Below are 18,716 nucleotides of genomic sequence, written 5' to 3' on the forward strand. Positions count from 1 at the left end.
GCCTCCAAGAGATTTCTGGAAAGGGACCACGACAGAGGGGTTGTGCATGACCTCCATGGGCTGATACTCTTTCTTTCCAACAACAACAACAAACCCCCAAACCCTCCTGGATTCTGTGGGTCAGACTGGTCTCTTTTCCATGGTGTCACTGGGAAGGTTCAGAGGCTGGGAGGGAAATCAGAAGAAGGCTGGTGACTCACGCCTGTCGAGGTTGATGCCGGCCATCATCAGCTGGGACACCCCCCTGAAGCTGTTGGTTCTAGTGCTTACATGTGGGCTTCTTCAAAGCCTGGTGGCTGGGTTCCAAGAGAGAACCCAAGAGTACCAGGTGGAAACTGTGCTGCCTTTAAAAACTTGCATCTTCATTGAGACTCACATATAATAATAGTTCACCCATTAAAATTCACGTACAACACCATTCCCTCATTTAAGGGGTGAAAGTCAGTGGTACTGCGGTGTATCCATCGCCAGTCAACGTTAGAATATGTTTGTCCCCTCAGGGAGAAGCCCTGTAGTCTTTTGCTGTCACCCCAGTCTCCCATCCTCCACCCCAAGCAACCACTAGTCTCCCTTCTGTCTCCCTTCTAGACATTTCATGTCAGTGAGATCATAGAATAGGTGTTTTTTAATGACTGGCTTCCCACGCGTAGCATGATGGTTTCAAGGTTCTTCCGTGTTACAGCGTGAGCTAGCACTTTATTTTTTAGTTGATGACTATTTCATTGAATAGTATTCCAGTTTACCATGTTTTTGTTCTCCAAGAACATTATAAATGCCAATTCATTTTTTTTATTTTTGTAGGTAAACTTAAAGGTTCTTGCGAGTTTGGAGTCCAGTGTGCTTGTCTTTGCCGGCCTCGTACTCCTCACCACCCCCGTCACAACGTGGGGGCTATCAAATGTCCGTTAAATTTTGCTGAAACGTTTTAGGATATAAAAGGGAACGTTTTCTGTAATTAAAATGTTGTGCCACGGGCACAGGCGTGGAGGAATGAATGGAAAACTGAAAAAATGCCCCAGTATAGAATAATCTCCTGCGTATGGAAGACAGTGTCCGCAAACCAGTAGGGAATAGGATAGGTTTTTAACCAATGTCATTGGAGCAGTGGATTATTTTTTAAAAAAGTTTTCTACAGGCGCCTGGGTGGCTCAGTCGTTAAGCGTCTGCCTTCGGCTCAGGTCATGATCCCAGTGTCCTGGGATCGAGCCCCACATCGGGCTCCCTGCTCAGCGGGAAGCCTGCTTCTCCCTCTCCCACTCCCACTCCCCTTGCTTGTGTTCCTGCTGTCGCTCTCTCTCTCTCTCTGTCAAAAAAAAAAAAAAAAAAGTTTTCTACAGTCTGTAGCAAAATAAAATAAATCCTAGGTGACTCAATACTTAAGGGTAAAAAATAAAACCACACAAGTGTGGAACTAGGACACAGTTGGAGATTTATGCCATCTCAGTAAGTCGGCTGGGCTGAATGTTCGTGTGCTCCCAAAACTTACAGGAAACCCTAACCACCAGACTGAGGGTGTTAGGAGGTGGGGGTTTTGGGGGGGGTGAGGAGGTCCTGAGGCTGGAGTCCCCCATGGTGGGATTAGAGCCTTTATAAAAGAGACCCCAGAGAGCTTCCCTGCCTCTTCCACTGGGTGAGGACGCAGCAGAAGGCACCAGCTGAGGCCCTCACCAGATACCAAATCTGCCAGCACCTTGATCTTGGACTTCCAGCCTCCAGAACTGTGGGGAATAAGTGTCTTTGTTTATAAGCTGCCACGTGCGTGGTATTTTTGTTATAGCAGCCGGGATGGACTAAGACAGTTGGGGGTGGGCCTTTTTAAGTAGAGTCCTCAAAGGAGAGCCCCGTGTAACGCATAAAAGTGAGGATGACTTAACCACAGAGACCTTTAAGCTTCCATAAGCCAAGAGGATGGCTTTGTCACCTGTCTGTCACCATTCTGTTCTCTTTTGGTTTTCTGTTGCTGCTGTAACAAATCAGCATAACCCTATTGGCTTATAGTACACACTTGCTGTTTTATAGTTCTGGTGCTGGGCTAAGATGAAGGTGTTGGCAGGGCTGCAGTGCCCCCGAGACCCGTGCTCTTTCTCATCTTCCTGCCGTGCCCGCGTTCTCGGGTGGTTGATATCTGCTGCTCATTTCTCATGGTGGCATGAGGCTGGGGAACCTCTAGGCCTCACACGTGTGTTCCAGGCAGATGAGGAAGGGCCCACACTGCTGGTGACTGAGCTGCGCTGGGTCACAGGGCCTCCCCTGGCTGGACGCCCCCGCCGAGGAAGGGGTGCGGGTGCGGCCACTCAGTGGACGGCCCTGGTGTCTGCCACGGGGGCTGTTTTGTTTCCATCTGTTTTCCAAGTTTACTCTGATGAACAGAAGACTTTATTTTTAAATATAATTTTTATTTTTTTTTAAAAGATTTTACTTATTAGAGAGGGGGAGAGAGAGAGAGAGAGAGCGTGCGAGTGGGGGAGCAGCAGTGGGAGAGGGAGAAGCAGGCTTCCCGCAGAGCAGGGAGCTCAATGTAGGGCTCGATCCCAGGACCCTGGGATCATGACCTGACCTGAAGGCAGACGCTTAACCGACTGAGCCCCCCGGGCGCCCCCAGAAAACTTTTATAATAAAATCATTAAGTCTTTAAAAAACACATTTATCTTCTTTTTGTGATTCTGCATTCTGTCTTTGACAAAATGGCAGCAGATGGGAATTTCCAGACAGGCATTTCAGCATTAGTTCATAGTCCTGCCGCTGGCACATGGTCCGGGAGCAGAGGCTGCTGGAACTTGGCGATGCTGAGTGGCTCCCAGCTCCCAGCAGCCTCGTCGGCAGCGGCGCCTGAGGCCCTGCCGATGCGGTCAGGGCTGCGGCTCCCTGGGCTGAGGCCCATTTGCCCGGCAGGCTGAATGCCCCGTTGTGTGTGTGGCGTGGGCCTGTGTGGTGCCATTCATCCCTTCCAGACGGGCCCTCGGGACCCATGGCAGCTGAGGGAGAGTTGCTGCTCAGGCGTGTAGGTTACTGGGAACTGGTCCTTTTCCCGAGTTAGTGTGGGCTCTTGAGGAAGCTGGAGAGAAGCTAATCGGTTTTCCTTTCTTTTTAAACAGCATCCAGCATGTGTACGGCGCCCAGCACCCCCCCTTCGACCCACTGTTACACGGCACGTAAGTGAGGCCTGTGCTCATGCCGCATCATGCACGCGCCTGGGCGTCCTGGTGGCCCACCGGCCTCCTCGGGGTCCTGAGGGGAGCAGCGTGGTCTTCCCTCGAGCAGACCCGCGTCAGGGCCTCGCACGACTGGTCCTCCGGACAAGGGCAGAGGAGGAAGCCCAGCCCAAAGTGGAGGGGTCTGTGCAGGAGAGCACGAAGCTGGCACCCCCTTAGCTGACGGGGAGGGCCTGGCCCCGGGCCTGTTCTCGGTGGTCAGCTCACTTCCCTTGCCCTCCACTGCACGCTCTGCCCCCCTGTCTGGCTCCTCCACCAGAGCCACGCAGGGGGGTGGTGTGGCCCCCCGCCCATGCTGGCGGGTGTCACTGGGCCCACCGCGGGGGCTCTTGCTCTAGTGGTGCTGTGTCCGCGTCCGCACGCCGAAGGACAGCCGCTCCTGCCCCCGCCGCCCCCACTGCTGCCTTAGGAGGTTTGCGGGCACCGGCCCGTGTGAGGTTTGGGGACTCCCTGTGAATGCCGTGACTGCGGTGCTGGGGTTCCTCCTGAGTGGCTTCTGTCACCGAGCAGAGACTGCTCAGCGGTACTGCCCCTCGAGAGCCTCTCCTTCCTGCCCCTGAATCCTAGGAGTCCTCTTCTTTTTTTTTTTTAGGATTATTTATTTGAGAAAGAGAGAGAGAGCACAAGACTGGGGGCGTAGGGAGGGGGGTGAGGGAGAAGCAGACTCCCCACCGAGCAGGGAGTCCAATGTGGGGCTCGATCCCAGGACCCCGGGATCACGACCTGAGCCGAAGGCAGACATTTAACCGACTGAGCCCCCTGGGTGCCCCAGGAGTCCTCTCTTGGATGCCTCTTTGGGTTGTGCTTGCTCTTCACCCTCAGCTCAGTTGACGCTGAAAGCTTGAATGTGCACCTTTCATCCATGGGCTCCTTTCTGACCGGTCGTGGGGTGAGTCCTCTCCAGCCTCCGAGGGGACAGCTGAAGTCTGCCTTTGCTTTGCAGCTTGCTCAAGGCCGCGCCCAAGGCGCCCGCCACACCCGTGAAGGCCAAGAGAATCAGCACCTTCCAGGAGTTTGAGAGCAACACCAGCGACGCCTGGGACGCCGGCGAGGACGATGACGGGCTCCTGGCCATGGCAGCCGAGAGCCTGAACACTGACGTGGTCATGGAGACAGCCCACCGCGTCCTGCGCAACCACAGCCAGCGGCAGGAGCGCCGCAAGCCGCAGGAGGCGCCGGGCCCCGAGCAGGAGCCAAAGCCTTCGGCAGAGCCTCCTTCGGTCCCGAGCGGTGACCTCCGGCTGGTGAAGTCTGTCAGCGAGAGCCACACATCCTGTCCTGCAGGTGGGCGGGGGCACGAGGAGACGACGTGCAGTGCTGCGAGGGAGAGGGGCTGGAGTCCTTTCTGTGCGGGAGGTTAGCGGGCGTTCCGTCCTGTTTGCCGCAGGAGCTCGTGCCCTTGAAAGACCTTGAGGTTGTGATCCACGTGCGCACAGGCCTTCCCAGGCAGGAGAAGCCGTAGACTTTTCTGTGTCCCCAGCTGAGTGCTTCTCTCCTCCGGGTGGAGGGTGTGGTGTGTGGCTTTTGTGGCCTGGCTGTGAGAGGCCCACAGTGAGCACCAGGCCCCGGGGGACTGTGTCTCCCTTCTAAGTGTGCCCCAGTTGTCCCAGGGGGACATTTCCAGCCCAGGGGCCAGGCCAGCTGCACATTCAGAGGCTGCACCTCCTTCGGCAGCTTCCAGTGACACCCCCCCCCCCCCAGGACACCTGCACGTGGCTCAGAGTCTGTAGGGGCAGAGTCTGGGGTGTGGAATGACTGCCTCCAGGTCATAAACTCAAGGATGCGATCAGCACATGCCTTGTACCCCGTGGCTGGTGCTCAGTAGCCTTTCTGGAGACGGCTCTCAGTAGTTTTGCTCTTTTTGTTTTTGGGGGTGTCTGTGATGTAAAACAACACAGTATTTGATGAGCCTCTGTGATGGGTCAGGCTCTTAGGGCTTGGGGTGCCCCCAGGAAGTCCCTGGCCTGGAGTGTGTGTTCTGGTGAGGGGGACAAGCACTGACCTACACGTTGGGTCAGTAAGGAGGCCTGGAGCGTGCGGGGAGGAGACAAGTGCCCTGGGTCGAGACAGAGGTGGGATGTGGCGACAGCAGCCTGGACCTGAGGCGTAATCTTCAGTCAGACCGTCCAGATGCCCTACTGAGAAGGTGACACGTGAGCATCAGTGAGGTGAGGCAGTGAGGCGTGGGGAACCGGTGGCAGAGGGGCCGGCCTGCACTGCGGCGGACTCACGGCCTCCCTCTCCCAGGGTCTCTGGGGGTCAGGGGGACTGCCCCTTGTTTACAGAGGAGAGGAGAGGGCATCGGGCAGCCTCAGCTTGCCCTGCTGGGACCACGGACCTGGCGTTCATCCCTCTGTCTAGTTTTCAGAAACCCTTCCCGGGAGCTGACTAACATTTGGAACATCACACGTCTTCGTAGGTGAGAACGCTGTGAATTAGTTCCTTTGACCAGTTTTCATATTGGAATCTGAACTATTTTTCTCTAAAATAGGCTGAACTTCAAAGTATTTGAGTTTAAAAATGAAAATCTGGTTAGGGCTTCTGCGAGTGGGTCGGGGATCCCCGAGACTGACGCAGCCTATGCCGATTACGGCCTGCGCGCCCCGGCCAGGCAGTGCCTTCAGCCTGGGGGCCTCTTCAAGTTGGCAGGCGCCCCGAATTCCTCTGCCCTTTGCTGTGCCCCACGCCTCCGGGGCCTGGGTAGAGCCTCTGTAACACCTGCCATCTGAGCAGTTCCTGGGGGGGGGCCTCAGCACCCGTAGAGTGGGGGCCCATCTCGGCTGAGCGGGCAGGCTCCTGTTCTCTCAGGCCGTGGGGCTGCTGTGGCAAGAGCACCACAGGCCGATGGTGCATGAGCAGCAGACAGTTAGGTCTCCTAGTTCTGGAGGCTGGAAGTCAGGTCAGGCGGCCAACACGGTTGGGTCCTGGCTCTCTTTGGGGTGCAGACGGCTGCCTTCTCACAGTATCCCAACATGGGGGAGACTAGACAGGGGAAACAGGCTGTCTCGTGACTCCTCAGGAGCACCGATCCCATCGGGGGACCCCACCCTCATGACCTCCTCTGAACCTGAGGCCCTTCTTCCTAACACCATTCCGTGTGGGGAAGGACTTGAGCATACGGACTTTGGGGCCTCACAGCATTCAGCCCATGGCCAAGTATGCAGTTGGGCTGCATCCAGCCAGGGTGGGGAGCCTTGGGGTGGCCTCCTCCTATAAAAGCCAGGTGAAGGATGCTCCAAGCGGCTCATGCCGGGGAAGGGGCCGATTACTGTGTTTGCCTTCTGCCTCCACCCGCTTGCGCGTCAGCCATCTTTCCTTTGCTTTCTGAGTAGGCCTTTTGTGAGCAGTTCGTTTCATAATAGCAGCTAGTGTTTATCCATCGCTTACTGTGGGGCAGAGACTGTTGCGGGCCCTCATCATGAACAGATCCCTCTGACTTTGCAGCCAGTCTGGGAGAGAGCTTACGGGGGAGGTATGGGGAGGTCACGTGGCTCGCCCAGCATGCTGAGCGGTGGGGTAGGGTTCAAGTCCAGGCGTCTGAGGCCAGGGCTGCTGCTAGCTGCTGACCTCCCCACAGAGAGCAGGGCCTCTGCGCTGGTGATTCCGCCCCCAGGGGACTCGAGGTCCTGTTTTAGGGCCTTTCCTGTTAACATCTGGGGCAGGGAGTGTGTGCTCCTGGCATGAAGTAGGCGGAGACCAGGGTGCCTGGCCCCCAGGGAACTCTCTGGCCCGACCGTGCACAGTGCCCAGGGAGAGAGGGCCGCTCTGGAGCCCAAGGTGGCCTCTCAGGGAGCCGACCCCACGGGTGGCTGGCAGTGGTGTGCAGAACTCGTGGGCCTGTGTTCAGTTCCCTTGGTGGGCTGTTAGTCGTGGGGATGGCTTACTCGGTGTTGGCGCTAAGACGACCACGTCAGCCCTCATTCTTACTGGACTGGGCCCGGCGCAGATGTGTTGACTGGCAGGCAGTCTAGTGGGGAAACACAAGGATCCGAGTCTTTCACCTCCGCGGGTGGAATGGAGCCTTGGAGTGATGGACAGGACCCAGAAGCACCCAGGGGTAGAAGTCCCAGTCAGTCTTGTTGAGGAGGGCCAGGACGTGTCAGGGAAGGCTTCAGGGAGGAGGTGGTGTCTCTAAGGTTACCAGTAGGGTGAGGTTCCAGGCTCAGGAGGTGAGGCCATCCCAGCCGAGGGGAGGTGCCGGGTGGGCTGGGCTGGCTGACTGCACACCTCATCTACGTGGTTTGCAAGTTCCCCCAAGGCAGGGACCATGTCTCATTACCTTTGTTTCCCTTTGGAGTCCTGTGTCATTACATGAATGTTGCTGAGCTAAACTGAGGTGTCTTCAGGGCCTGGTGACCGCGGGCTCTCCCCTCCTCCATGTTCTGCCCCACTCTTGTCCCTGCACTGGCCCCACGGCCCAGGGCCAGGCCAGGCCTCTGTTGAGGTGAGGGACCTGTGAGTGCCATTTCATGTGACTGTGCTCCTCGGGGCGGTGTTGTGTTTCTGGGGCCTGGACGCTGTGTTTCACGGGGCCCAGTCTGGTCAGAGTGCTGCCTGCCCTTCCCACTGCCGGCATTGTGTCGGGTGCCTGTCCCTTTATGGTGCGCCACCGTGGGAGCTCACGTCACCCCACGCGGCGTCCACAGGGCCTGCTGGCTGCCCTCGCCTTTGGCCTTCAGCCCTGGGTAGATGGCGGCCTGAAAGTTCCAGGATGCTGCAGCAGGGGCTCTCAGGCTGGCCTTCCCCGCGCCTCCTGCTTACCTTTTGACTGTCCTGACTTTCTTAATCAGCGTCTGAGGTGTCTGTATCTTTGTATCTGAAGTCAGATGCCCTTTGCTTGGTCTAGGGTGCCGCTGGCGTAATGGGGAGGCCGCGCCTTTGGCTGCGAAGGGCTCAGTGGGCGTGGCTGGGGAGGACTGTCCCTCGCTGATGGGGACTGAGCTGCAAGTGGGTCCTGGGTGGACACTGATGTGTTTTCCATTTACAGTAGCAGGGAGACCTGGCTGTTGACCTTCCTGCTTCCTCGGGGGGCGGGGGGCATCACGGTGCCTTGCAAACCCTGCCCGTCCCATCTTAGAGGGGGACCGGATGTGTGCTCTGCTCAGGACGACGTGGTCTTTACACGGAGTAAATCACAGGGATGCTCTCTAAGATGGCAGAGAAGTAAAACTCAGCACGTTTGGTTCTGCGGTAGAACGAGGAATCGCTCCTCCCGCCCATCGTCTTTCCTGAGGAATCATGACGCACAGCGAAGTGGCAGATTCCGAGGGCGGGGAGGAGGGGGTCTGAGCATTGCTGCCCCGGGCCTCCCGGAGGGCAGGCCGGTGGGGATCACCTCCTGCAAGCGAGGGGTCAGCCCTGCGGAGGGGCTGGGACTTGCTCTCACCTCGACGCCCACCTCTCCAGGCTTTTCTGGAAGCTTAACTGGGCCAGACACTGCTCCTCTGTAGCCTGAGGGTTTCTGTGTGAAGCCTTTCCGGGCCGCGATTTTAGGGTAATGAGTCAGCTCTGCAGGAAGGAGGGGGCCGGTGGGAGTCTGACAGCAGCGGCCAGGAGCCGGCATGTTTTTTTCACCTTGTTTGGTTCCCGCCCCATCTCCTGGAGTTGATTTTTCCCTCTACTTTAAATTTCAGTTCTGGGAGATGTGACCATTCAAGGGTATTTAGACCTGGGGGTCCAGCCTGGTGCTGCCTCTTCCTGTGGGCCCCTCGTTGGTCCCTGGTGGCTCTTTCTGAGTGGGTGTTAGGCCTTGGGCTCTTTCCTGTGGCTCTTCCTGGTCCCGGGTTCCTGGATTTAATGCACGGTTTCACCTCGGCCCTGTGTATCCCCGTCGGTGGGCCTTTGTGCGTGGTGGTAGGTGGTGCCCTGGGGCGGGGGGTGCTGGGCAGGCCTGCAGCCCGCTGCCCCTCCCCTGCTTGCATGCGCTCTAGCTTCCTGTGCTTTCTCTTGGTGATGGTCCCTGCCCACCTCCCTCATGGGGCTTGGGGAGATCCAAGGGGTGCAGTGCCTTTGTGGGCTTCATGCTCCTCCACGTGACTTGGTGGCTTCCTTCTGTGCTCAGGCCCAGGTGAGCGCCACAGGCACCAGCAGATCCTTGGGTTGTGTCGCCTGGGCAGGCCTGCTAGCAACGGGGTAGCCGGGGGGGTCTGGAGTTTTCTGGTTGTCGTTTTGCTTTTGTGTGAGGCACGTCTGTTTTCCCAGGGAGTAACGCTCTACCAGTAAGGCCGGTGGGCTTCTTGGGTGTTCACTAGTTTCACTTTATTGCCCCGGTCACACGGGTCTGCACTGGCCGGTTACGGGAGGAGGGGATGGCTGTGGCACGGTGGCGTTCCCGAAGGGCAGGTGGCGCAGGGGGGAGCCTTCTTACTGGGGAACAGGGCCGTGGGGAGGGGGTCCAGGAGGCCGTCCTCACCCCCTGCGCACTCTCTCCGCAGACAGCGCCGGCGACACTGCTCCTCTGCAGCGGTCCCAGTCTCTCCCGCACTCGGTGGCGGCCGCCGTGGGTGGCACGTCTGACCCCAGCGCCCTCAGCAGCTCAGCGTTAAGTGAACGAGAGGCCTCCCGGCTCGACAAGTTCAAGCAGCTCCTTGCCGGCCCGAACACAGACCTCGGTGAGTCCCCCGCTGGCGGAGGGCACGTGCACCCGCGCCCCCCCCGTGTGGTTTACTTTGTCAGAGGGTGATGTGTTTGTGCCGTCCTGCCGCGAGTCACGGAGATGAGTCGTTTGTCCTTGAGGTTTACGTCAGCTGTGTGTTGGTAATGGGCTTCCGGTGCCATTGATCCGGTATTTTCTGTTCTATTTTTTAATGCTCCGATTGAACTCCTTTGGCTTCTTGGGGCTGAACTGGTTTGCTCCACAGGACTGGCCAGGTTGATGTCCCTGCTCTTCAGAGTGTTCGCGGGGACACAGAGCTGGTGACCGGGGTCCTGAGTGCTGCTGGCTTTACACCTTCCTTGGTGTAAAGTGTGGGATAGGCCGTGAACACCCCGGGAGCCCAGGCGGGGCTGGGGTGGGCGGGCCAGCAGGGGGCCGTACAGTCAGCAGTGTGGTTCTCGGGGGTCACCATGGCCGCGGGGCCGCTCTGCCACCAGGCTCTGAGGCGGGTGCTCGCCTCCAAGTCCATTTGCTGGGGTTCCCCTCGAACCTGCGTTCTTTCCTCGGTACATCTCATCTTTGCGGAGTGCCACACTGCATCGGGCATCTTGCTGGCTGCGGGAGCTCTCCGGAAGGTGGGATGTGGCCGCGGTCATGAGATCATGCATGGTGGAGGGCGGGTGCCAGGGTGGCACGGAGGGCTGGCGCGCCTCGGCGGCAGTGCCCCGCTCCGCCAGCAGGTGGCGCGTGAGGCACGCGGCTGGGCCGCCCAGCAGGGAGGCGGGCGGAGGCGGAGCGAGCATGGAGCTGAAGGACAGGCGGCGTCCGCGAGGATGCTGCTCCCCTTGTGGGTGCAGAAGGGTTCCTTCCCGCAAGTTTCTGTGTTTTCATTTTCCTGATTGATTTGCTCACGCACACGTAACACAGTCACGCGGCACCAGAGGATGTGCGGTAAAAATGTGTCGCTCTCCTCTTCCCCAGCCCTGCTTTCCCTCCTTTGCGTGATTCCAGGTGTCTTCTTCCAGGGACAGGAAGGGAGGCCTCTTGTTCTCTTAACGCTGAGCTGCTGAGGGCGCTGGGGTCAGATGACGCACATGACGATGCACATGACGTCTTAAACTTTTTATTTTGATGTAATTTCAAATGTAGAAGAAAGTTGCAAGAACAGTACAGGCAAGTCCTGTCTTCACCAGTCGTTTGTACTTTGCCCCATCTTCATCCTGTGTGTGTGCTTGTGTGTCTGCGTGCTTTCCCCGAACGGCTTGAGTCCGTTGGAGACCCTGGACCCCAGACCCCTGAGAGCATCGCTGTGTGTTTCCTAAGCACAGAGACACCGTCAGAACGTTGCACAGCAAGACGGTGCGCTCAGCTCACCCGCGGTGCGCATGTTCTTCCCGCCAGTCGCCCCGGTGACGTGCGCAGAGTGTGTCGCCCCGTGCGTCCTCCCCGTCAGCCACGGGGGTCCCCGCGTGCACTGTGTTCCCGGGCATCAGGGCGTTTGAGGAGGGCAGGCGAGCCGTCGTGCGGCGCCCCTCAGCGGGGGTGTCTCGTATCCTCCTGATGAGATTCAGGCCGGTCGTTTGGCAGGGATGTCGCCTACGAGGTTTGTGTTGTCTGTCACCGTGGCGGGAGGCCACGGGGTGGGTTGGCCCTCAGGTTCAGGAGGGAACATGATGACTGGCGAGATGGCGGCTGTCAGGTCCTGCACGGGGACGGGGGGCAGACACGACTCTTCTGTGGTAGCTCAGAAGTCGCGTGTGGAGAGGCGCTTCGGGGTCCGTGCATCTATGCACGTGTCCCCACACGCGCGGTGGTGCTGCTCTGCCCCCCACGTTAAACCTCACAGCGTCTTTCCCGTGGTAGCGCTAGAGACGCGCGCGGCCCGCACGGGCTGTGTGCCCGGACTCCTTTACCGCCCCTCCGACGGGCACTTCGGTTCTTCCCAACTTTGTGTCACGGCAGCGGGCTTGGACCTGTGATCCTCACCCCGCGCTGGTGACTAGCGATGGGCATCGAGCGTCCCGAAACGTGGGTCAGGGAGAGGAGGAGCTGGGGTGGAAATCTCACCACGACGCTGGGAAGTCAGGTGGGTTGGGCGCCAAGGCGTCTAGTCGTCTAGTCGTGGGGTTTGAGCCCGTCCCTTGGCCACTTGCTTTTCCAGCCCGCCAACACACCTGTGCCCTGAGGCAGTGTGGGGAGGTGCCAGAGTGCGGGGAGGGCGGAGGTTCTGGGACAACTGCTGGCCGGGAGTGCGGGGCCAGTGTTCTCGAGCCGCGTGACTGGAGCAGGCCTGGGAGCGCTTCTGGGGCCCTCGGTTGCCTGCCCAGTGGTGCTGGCTCTGCTGCGGGGCACACCCAGGGACCCGGGGAGGGGATGCATACACAGTGTCTAGGAGCGGGCCCGGCACACCGTGAACGCCGAACAGTGCTGCTCATCTGCCTGATTCACTTGCGTTGGCCTGTTTACCCTTTACCTTGATTTTCAGAGCACCGATGCACGTGGTCGCTGTGGTCACTGCAGAGTCAAGGCGGCTTGCACGTGTCCTGTTGGTTGAGTTAAGCGGTTTCTGACAGTAGGGGGCACGGAGGTAGTTGGTGAAGACAAGATACACTGATAGGAATTGCAGTTCTGGGTCAGGAGCTGAGCCCCCGTTAGTCTTCTGGTGGCCTTTGTCAGTGGACTAACTTGTGGACATTAAAATCCTACTTCAGAGCGAAGTTTTCAGGACTCATGGGGAAAGCGGCTATGCACGGGCAGGAGGAAAGGTTAACATGTAAAAATAAGATTCTTTTGTTGGGTTGGTGCCGTTACGAGTGTTTTCTGTCTTTAGCATTCTGTTTAAGTATCAAATCTCACACCAAAAAGCTTTCAAAGTTAAACAATTACTGGATTTCTATTTAGTGGCAGGAGAAAACATAGCCAGTAAATTGCCTGTTTTTATAAGGCATTTAAGATAGCCTTGGAAGACAGTGGAATATATTATCTCCACGTTACATAAAAGACATAAGTGGCAAATATTTGCCAATGTTGGAGAAGCAAATCACTGATGTGAGAAGTGCCCACAGAAATGATTCTACCTGCTGAATGTCATCTCGTCGGCGGAGAGCTGTTTTTCTTTGTTTAGCTTGTGCTCTGTTATGAGCCTGGGGATGAAAGTAGCAAATAGAACTTAACAGCTCATTCTGCTCTTAGCATTGACTCAATATTTACTCGTGCAAAAGGCTGCTGCTTTGAAGCCCAAGAAAATGACACTTGGAGGCGTTCATTTTTATCGCGCGCGTCTGTGCGTGGGAGCGGGATTGGGCCGAGGGCAGAACACGCGGTCCGGAGGCCCACAGAGCCGCCCGGTCTCAGTGGTGGGGCTCGAGGGCGTGGGGTCTCCGGGCCTTCAGCTGTGACTACCGGGGGAGCGAGGCTGGGTGCATGGTCTCGTTCCAGCTCCCCCGCCTGAGCATCCAGTCTGGCCCGAGGGTGGAGAGTGTCCCTGTAGATGGAGGTGGGGAGGAGAGGTGTTTTCTGGGGGAAAGGGGTCAGTGGAGCCGCTCACCCCGGAAGTGAGGTTTAGGTAGCTGCCCCCTCAGGGCCCGCGGCTGGAGGACAGCCCTGTGGGGCCGGGGTGGCGGGAGGAGGCAGTCCAGCCTTGGCGCCGGGCCCTGGCTCTGCGCGATCCTCTCTCGGCAGGTGACTGGGGAAATGAGGCCCACCCTGCAGGGTCCTGTGACCCAGAGGTCATTTATGGAAAGCACCCGCAGGGTTTACTCATTCAACCGGGATTCGCTGGGCACTTGCTATTGGTGTAGGCACTGGAGAGAAACGGAACCAGAACCCCGGGCCCTGCTCTTCAGGAGCTGACGTTCTGGTGTGAGCAGACAGGTGGGGACACATACACACACACTCAGTGCTCCAGAAACTCCCAGAAGGTGCTGAGGTGCACACGGGGAACAAAACCGGGTGGGTGGGTGCTGCCGTAGCTGAGCCATCAGCCAAGGCCCTTGGAGTAGGCACTTTAATTCAAGATGAAGTTGAAGGTGGGCCGGAGCCTCCCAGGGGCCGGTGGGTGTTGGGACAGGGCTAGTGCTTGAGGACTGGAAGCAGCTGCTGAGGCCCAGGCCTGGTGGGGGAGGGCCCGGGAGGGGGCAGAGGCCAGCAAGCAGGAAAGGACAGGTCCTGAGGGCTCTGAAGGCCAGAAGAAGGAGCTCACCATGAAGCCTCTGGGGAGGTTTGGAACCAGGGAAGCAAAGCTTGGCACAGGGCATCTGGAAGTGGTTTCTCCTCTGTGGAAGGAAGGGCCGTGGAAGATTTCTGGCCAGGGTGTCTCCAGCAGCTTTGGGCTGGGGCTGGGTCCGCGGGCAGCCCCTGGGAGTGCAGAGGGGGAGGGATGGAAGGGCAGGGAAGGAAGTAGGGTAGTAGACTGGGGAAGGGCCCGAGGGTATGGGCTGGGGGTGGGTGGGTGAGGCGGTTGCTTTCCCGGGGCCTGCAGGGCAGGCCGGGGGGGGGGGGGTGCCTGGCAGCTGGTTGGACACGAAGCTGGCTAGACTGGGGAGCAAGGGAGGCCAAGATGGCACAGTGGGAGCCTCGGGGCTGTGAGGAGGGGGCCTCTGGTGCACAGAGAGAGAGGGACTTGTTACACAAAGCCGGGGAAAGCAGTATGGACAAATAATTCCACGTTGTTGCCATTCTGGGTCCTCACTCTGTGGTGGCTACGATGTGTTTTGTGTATGTTTATATACACAGACAGCCTCCGACTTACGATGGTTCGACTTTATGACGGTGTGAAAGCAGTGCACGTTCAGCAGACAGTGTACTTGGAATTTTGAGTTTGGATCTTCCCCCGGGCTAGTGATTCCCGGGCTAGTGCTCCGCGGTGCGCTCCTCTCCCGTGGCGCGGGGCAGCGGCCACAGCTCCTGGTCGGCCTCGCGATCACGAGGGTCAGCAGCGCTACACGGGCACCCGTGCTCCTTCTCGCTGTCTGTACGGTGTTCAGTAGATTACAGGAGCTCTTCAGCCCTTTACCGTGGGCTCGGCTTGTGTTGGTTGGTTTTGCCCGCCGTAGGCTAGCATGAGCGTCTGAGCACGTTTAAGGTCGGCTGGGCTAAGCCGTGATGCTCGGTAGGTGAGAGCATTCAATGGATGAGGCGAGTCCAATTGTGCGCACACTGTCCCCAAGCCCCGACGAGCAGGTCATCTGCTCCAGGTGGGAGCCGAGCCTGGTCTGCGGCTGAGGAGGTTGAGTCTTAGGCTCAGCAGGCGGGCCCTGCGGCCCCACAGTGAGGGCCACGCGGGATGGGAGCTGGTTCAGGACACGGGCTCCGGCCTTCTCCATGCTCTTCGGGGTCCTGAGGAAGGAGGGGCCCTTTTCATTCCCGAGGGCCTTGTCGGAGAGCCTGGAGCAGAGGGCTTGTCTTGGGCATCGTGGGACGCCTCTGAAGGCCGTGTGGCCGCACTCCTGCTCCCTGGGGTCCGGGTGGTGGGCAGCTGCGCCCAGCGTCGCCCTCTAGCGGTAACCGCCGCCCGGCGCTGCGGGAGGTGTGTGCACCTGCTCGGGTGCCCTGAGGGCCGGGTGGGCTCCAGGTAGCTGGAAGGTGAGAGCTCCAGCTAGATCCGACTTTTCCTGGAATCTCCCTGGGAGGACTGGCCCTTGGACCTGAATCCCGGGTGTCACTTGGAACCACTGAACAGCAGAGACCCCAGGGAGAGGAAACTGAGGACCAGCTGGTCTTTGTGCTTTATGCAGCTCCTGGAGCAGCAATGCTGCCGTCTGGGTGCTCAGTGCTCAGGCCAGGCCAGCCAGGTGCTGGTCTCTGAGAAGGGATGCTCCTCTCCCCTGCCTTGCTCCACCCCTCCCCTCCTCCTGCTCCCCCCACCTTACCTTGGCCTCTGCCCCTGTTCCCTCCTCCCCTGCCCCTCTCTCCCACTCTTCTCCCTTCCCCCACCTTCCCCCTCCTTCCGCTCCTCTCCCCAGGGCTGCCCCTGCTCCCCCCTTGTCCTCTGTGCCTGTCCCCGCCTCCCCTCCCTCCTGCTCCTGCTTCTCTGCCCCTCCTCCTCTTCTCGCCCCCTGCTCAGGATTCTCTCCATCCCACCCCCTCTCACTGGCTCCCCTTTTTATCCGAGGTGTGGGCAGTGTGGTTCTTTACCCTGTGGCTCCAGTGGGGCTTTTGGGAAGTAACTAGGAGTGTAAAGAGGGGAAAAGTCCTGAATGCCCCACTCAGGCTGTCAGGAACCCCGGGCAGGTGCCTTTCGAAGGCCCAGTGTTATTTCATTTCTGTGGTTTGAGGAAAAGGTACTTTTAGTGAAACAAAGAAGCTTGGAAAAGAGGGCTGCCGAATGCCTGAGACCGCCCGAGTCTGCGAGTCTGCCTGCAGCTCAGGCGTGGGGCCAGCGCTGGGATGGGAGTGAAGGCGCAGGGCTCTGCTGGGGCTGTTCTCATGGCCCCCGCCTCTCGAGGTCCCATGTCCATGCGCTGAGCAGCACTCTCTGACCGTGTGAACAGGTGCAAGGACATGGGCCGCCATGGGGTCCCCATCCCTCTCTGTGACATGGGACGTGGCCGGCTGGCCAGAGCCCGTGGGTCTAGGCTTCTTGGCCTTGTCCAGTCCCATCCATGTCTGCACCTTTCACCTGGCCCTCCTGCAGTGCCCCTGTGTCTGGTTCTCCCTGTATCCCTGTAGCATCTTTCTGAAGTCCGCAGGGACATGGGGCAAGGCACCTTTCTTCGGGAACATACCTGAGGGGAGCTTGTTCTTAAGCAGGTCATCTATTTTTAAAGGTGGTTTCTGGGTTAAAGGTGTCAGCTGAGTTGAATTCCCAAGGCCCCAATTTCTCCCCCTGACCCCGTGCCCTGCTGTGCTGTTCGTCTCTGCACATGGCGGCTCCCCCTTCCCATCGCTCTCCTCTATCTCCTCACACCCCCACCGCCCGTCAGTCACCGCAGCTCCTTGGCTTCATATGGCCAGCACCTCTGCCCCACGCCCTGCCCCAAGCCACCACCTCTCACCTGGTGACAGTGGCCTCCTCACTGGGCCCCTGGCAGACCCCTGTGCCCAGGGCCGTGCTGCACGTGGCGTCTGTGATCCTTTGGAAATGAAATCCGGATCAGCTACTTTGCAAAGCCATCCAGGGCTCCCCTTTCACTCAGAGGGCCAGCCATAGGCCTGATGACAGCCTTCAAGGCCCGGCAGGACCTGCCTGGTCCCTCTCTGGCCTCATCTCCTCCCCTCCACCCTCGCTGTGTCCTGCCATTTTCAGAACATACCAGCACGTCCGTGCCCAGGGCCTCGGTGCTGCCGTCCCTCTGCCCTGGATTTCTGCATGACTCACTTCCTCCAGGTCTCTGCTCACATGTCCGCTGGTCATGCAGCTCTCCTGTCCGAGCCGTGGGCGGCCACAGCATGTCCTGCCTGCCCCAGAACGCCTTACCCTCTTCGTTCCCTCCTCAGCCGGCTTTGTTTCCCTGCGGGGCACCCTTCACCCTCTGCCCACTTGTCTGTTTGCTTGTCCCTGTGGCCCCATCCCTCCAGGGGGGCCGGGCGCTGCTGCCTCCTCGGTGCCCGGCCCAGGGAGTGTCCCGTGGTAGACACTTGTCCTTGGTGTTGCTGAGCAGCTGTTAGACATGTCTCCTCTTCCTCGGGGAACATAGTCCTCCATCTCTGGTTTGTTTCTTTAAAAGCAATTACTCAGCGAGTAATTCCTAACGTTCAGACGATGGCCCAGCGGCGTACTGTGCTTCCTTTCGCTGCGGATGGTGTTCGTGCCCTGTGCTCTCTCCGATCTCTGACCATCCGCCCCCCGACCCACCCCTGCCTGCCTCCGGTGCCTTTGCCCGGTGTGGGCCCCGCTCTCGCCCCTCCTCTGTGCCTGGGGGGGGCCGCACATTCCTTCCTCTGCTTCATTTTCCCACCCTAGTGCTTCTGCGAGCATCGGAACTTAGAGATGTTGTTGGATGTTGTTGGAACTTAGGGAAACAGGAAAGATGATAAAACCAACAAACCAAAATTGCCGCTGTGTGCACGTGCTGCGGTGCCGCGGGCTCGGCGTCCTGCCCGCCCTCGGAGCTCCGGCGGGGGGCTCTCGGCGTCGTGTCAGCCGCACCCGCGGCGGCCTCCTGGCCTTGGGATAGGAGCAGGAGGGTCCTGGGGACCCGCGGGCCCAGCGCCAGCACGCCGTGGTTCGCCAGGGCCGTGGGGTTGGAGTGGCCTGTAGGAGCAGTCAACTTGAGAGACACCAGATCGAGTGTGATTCGGTGAAAGGAAGGATTTCCTTCAGAATCTGGAGCAGATAAACCCTCAGTTTGCTAGGAGACCCTTCAGGGCTCGTTCAGGGAGCTCTGTTGAATGATGGTTTTCTGTGCGTAATCTTAAAAGCAAATGTTAAAAAAATGTGAGTCTCCTTTACGGTTTTAAAGTTGAAGTCTTAAAAATCAATCTTTGACGTGTTTGTCTTTTGTCTCTGATACTTTCTTTTTTTTTTTTTTTAAAGATTTATTTATTTACTTATTTGAGAGAGCGAGAATGAGAGAGAGAGAGAGAGAGAGCACATGAGGGGGGGAGGGTCAGAGGGAGAAGCAGGCTCCCTGCCGAGCAGGGAGCCCAATGCGGGGCTCGATCCCGGGACTCCAGGACCATGACCTGAGCCGAAGGCAGTCGCTTAACCGACTGAGCCACCCAGGCGCCCCTCTGATACTTTCTTTTGTAGATTAGGGTGCTGTGTGTGCCTGGGCAGTGGGGGGAGACTGGGGAGCCTGCGTTGTGTGCGGGGAGGGAGAGCGGGGAAGGGGGCGCTGCCCCGCGCTCTCTGCAGCGCTTTGGGCTCCTGACTTTGCTCCGGGTACTTGCTGCCTCTCGTCGACGGTTAGTTATGCTCGTCTTCCCTCTGGACGGTCAGTCACCTGCCCTCCTTTTCCAGGGACCGG

General features: G+C 58.8%; 1 protein-coding gene across 2 annotated transcripts in view; it reads left to right on the forward strand.

Moving 5' to 3' along the window:
* TBC1D22A (TBC1 domain family member 22A) overlaps positions 1–18,716 on the forward strand; it is a 319,474-nt gene that overhangs the window by 14,380 nt on the left and 286,378 nt on the right. For both annotated transcript variants that reach the window (XM_078076759.1, XM_078076760.1), the window contains exons 2-4: positions 3,096–3,152; positions 4,156–4,496; positions 9,647–9,823. In XM_078076759.1, coding sequence (XP_077932885.1) covers positions 3,096–3,152; positions 4,156–4,496; positions 9,647–9,823 — 575 coding nt within the window. The remainder of the gene's footprint in view (positions 1–3,095; positions 3,153–4,155; positions 4,497–9,646; positions 9,824–18,716) is intronic.

The sequence above is a fragment of the Halichoerus grypus genome, chromosome 6 (assembly GCF_964656455.1).
Source record: "Halichoerus grypus chromosome 6, mHalGry1.hap1.1, whole genome shotgun sequence".
Classification (NCBI taxonomy): Eukaryota; Metazoa; Chordata; class Mammalia; order Carnivora; family Phocidae; genus Halichoerus; species Halichoerus grypus.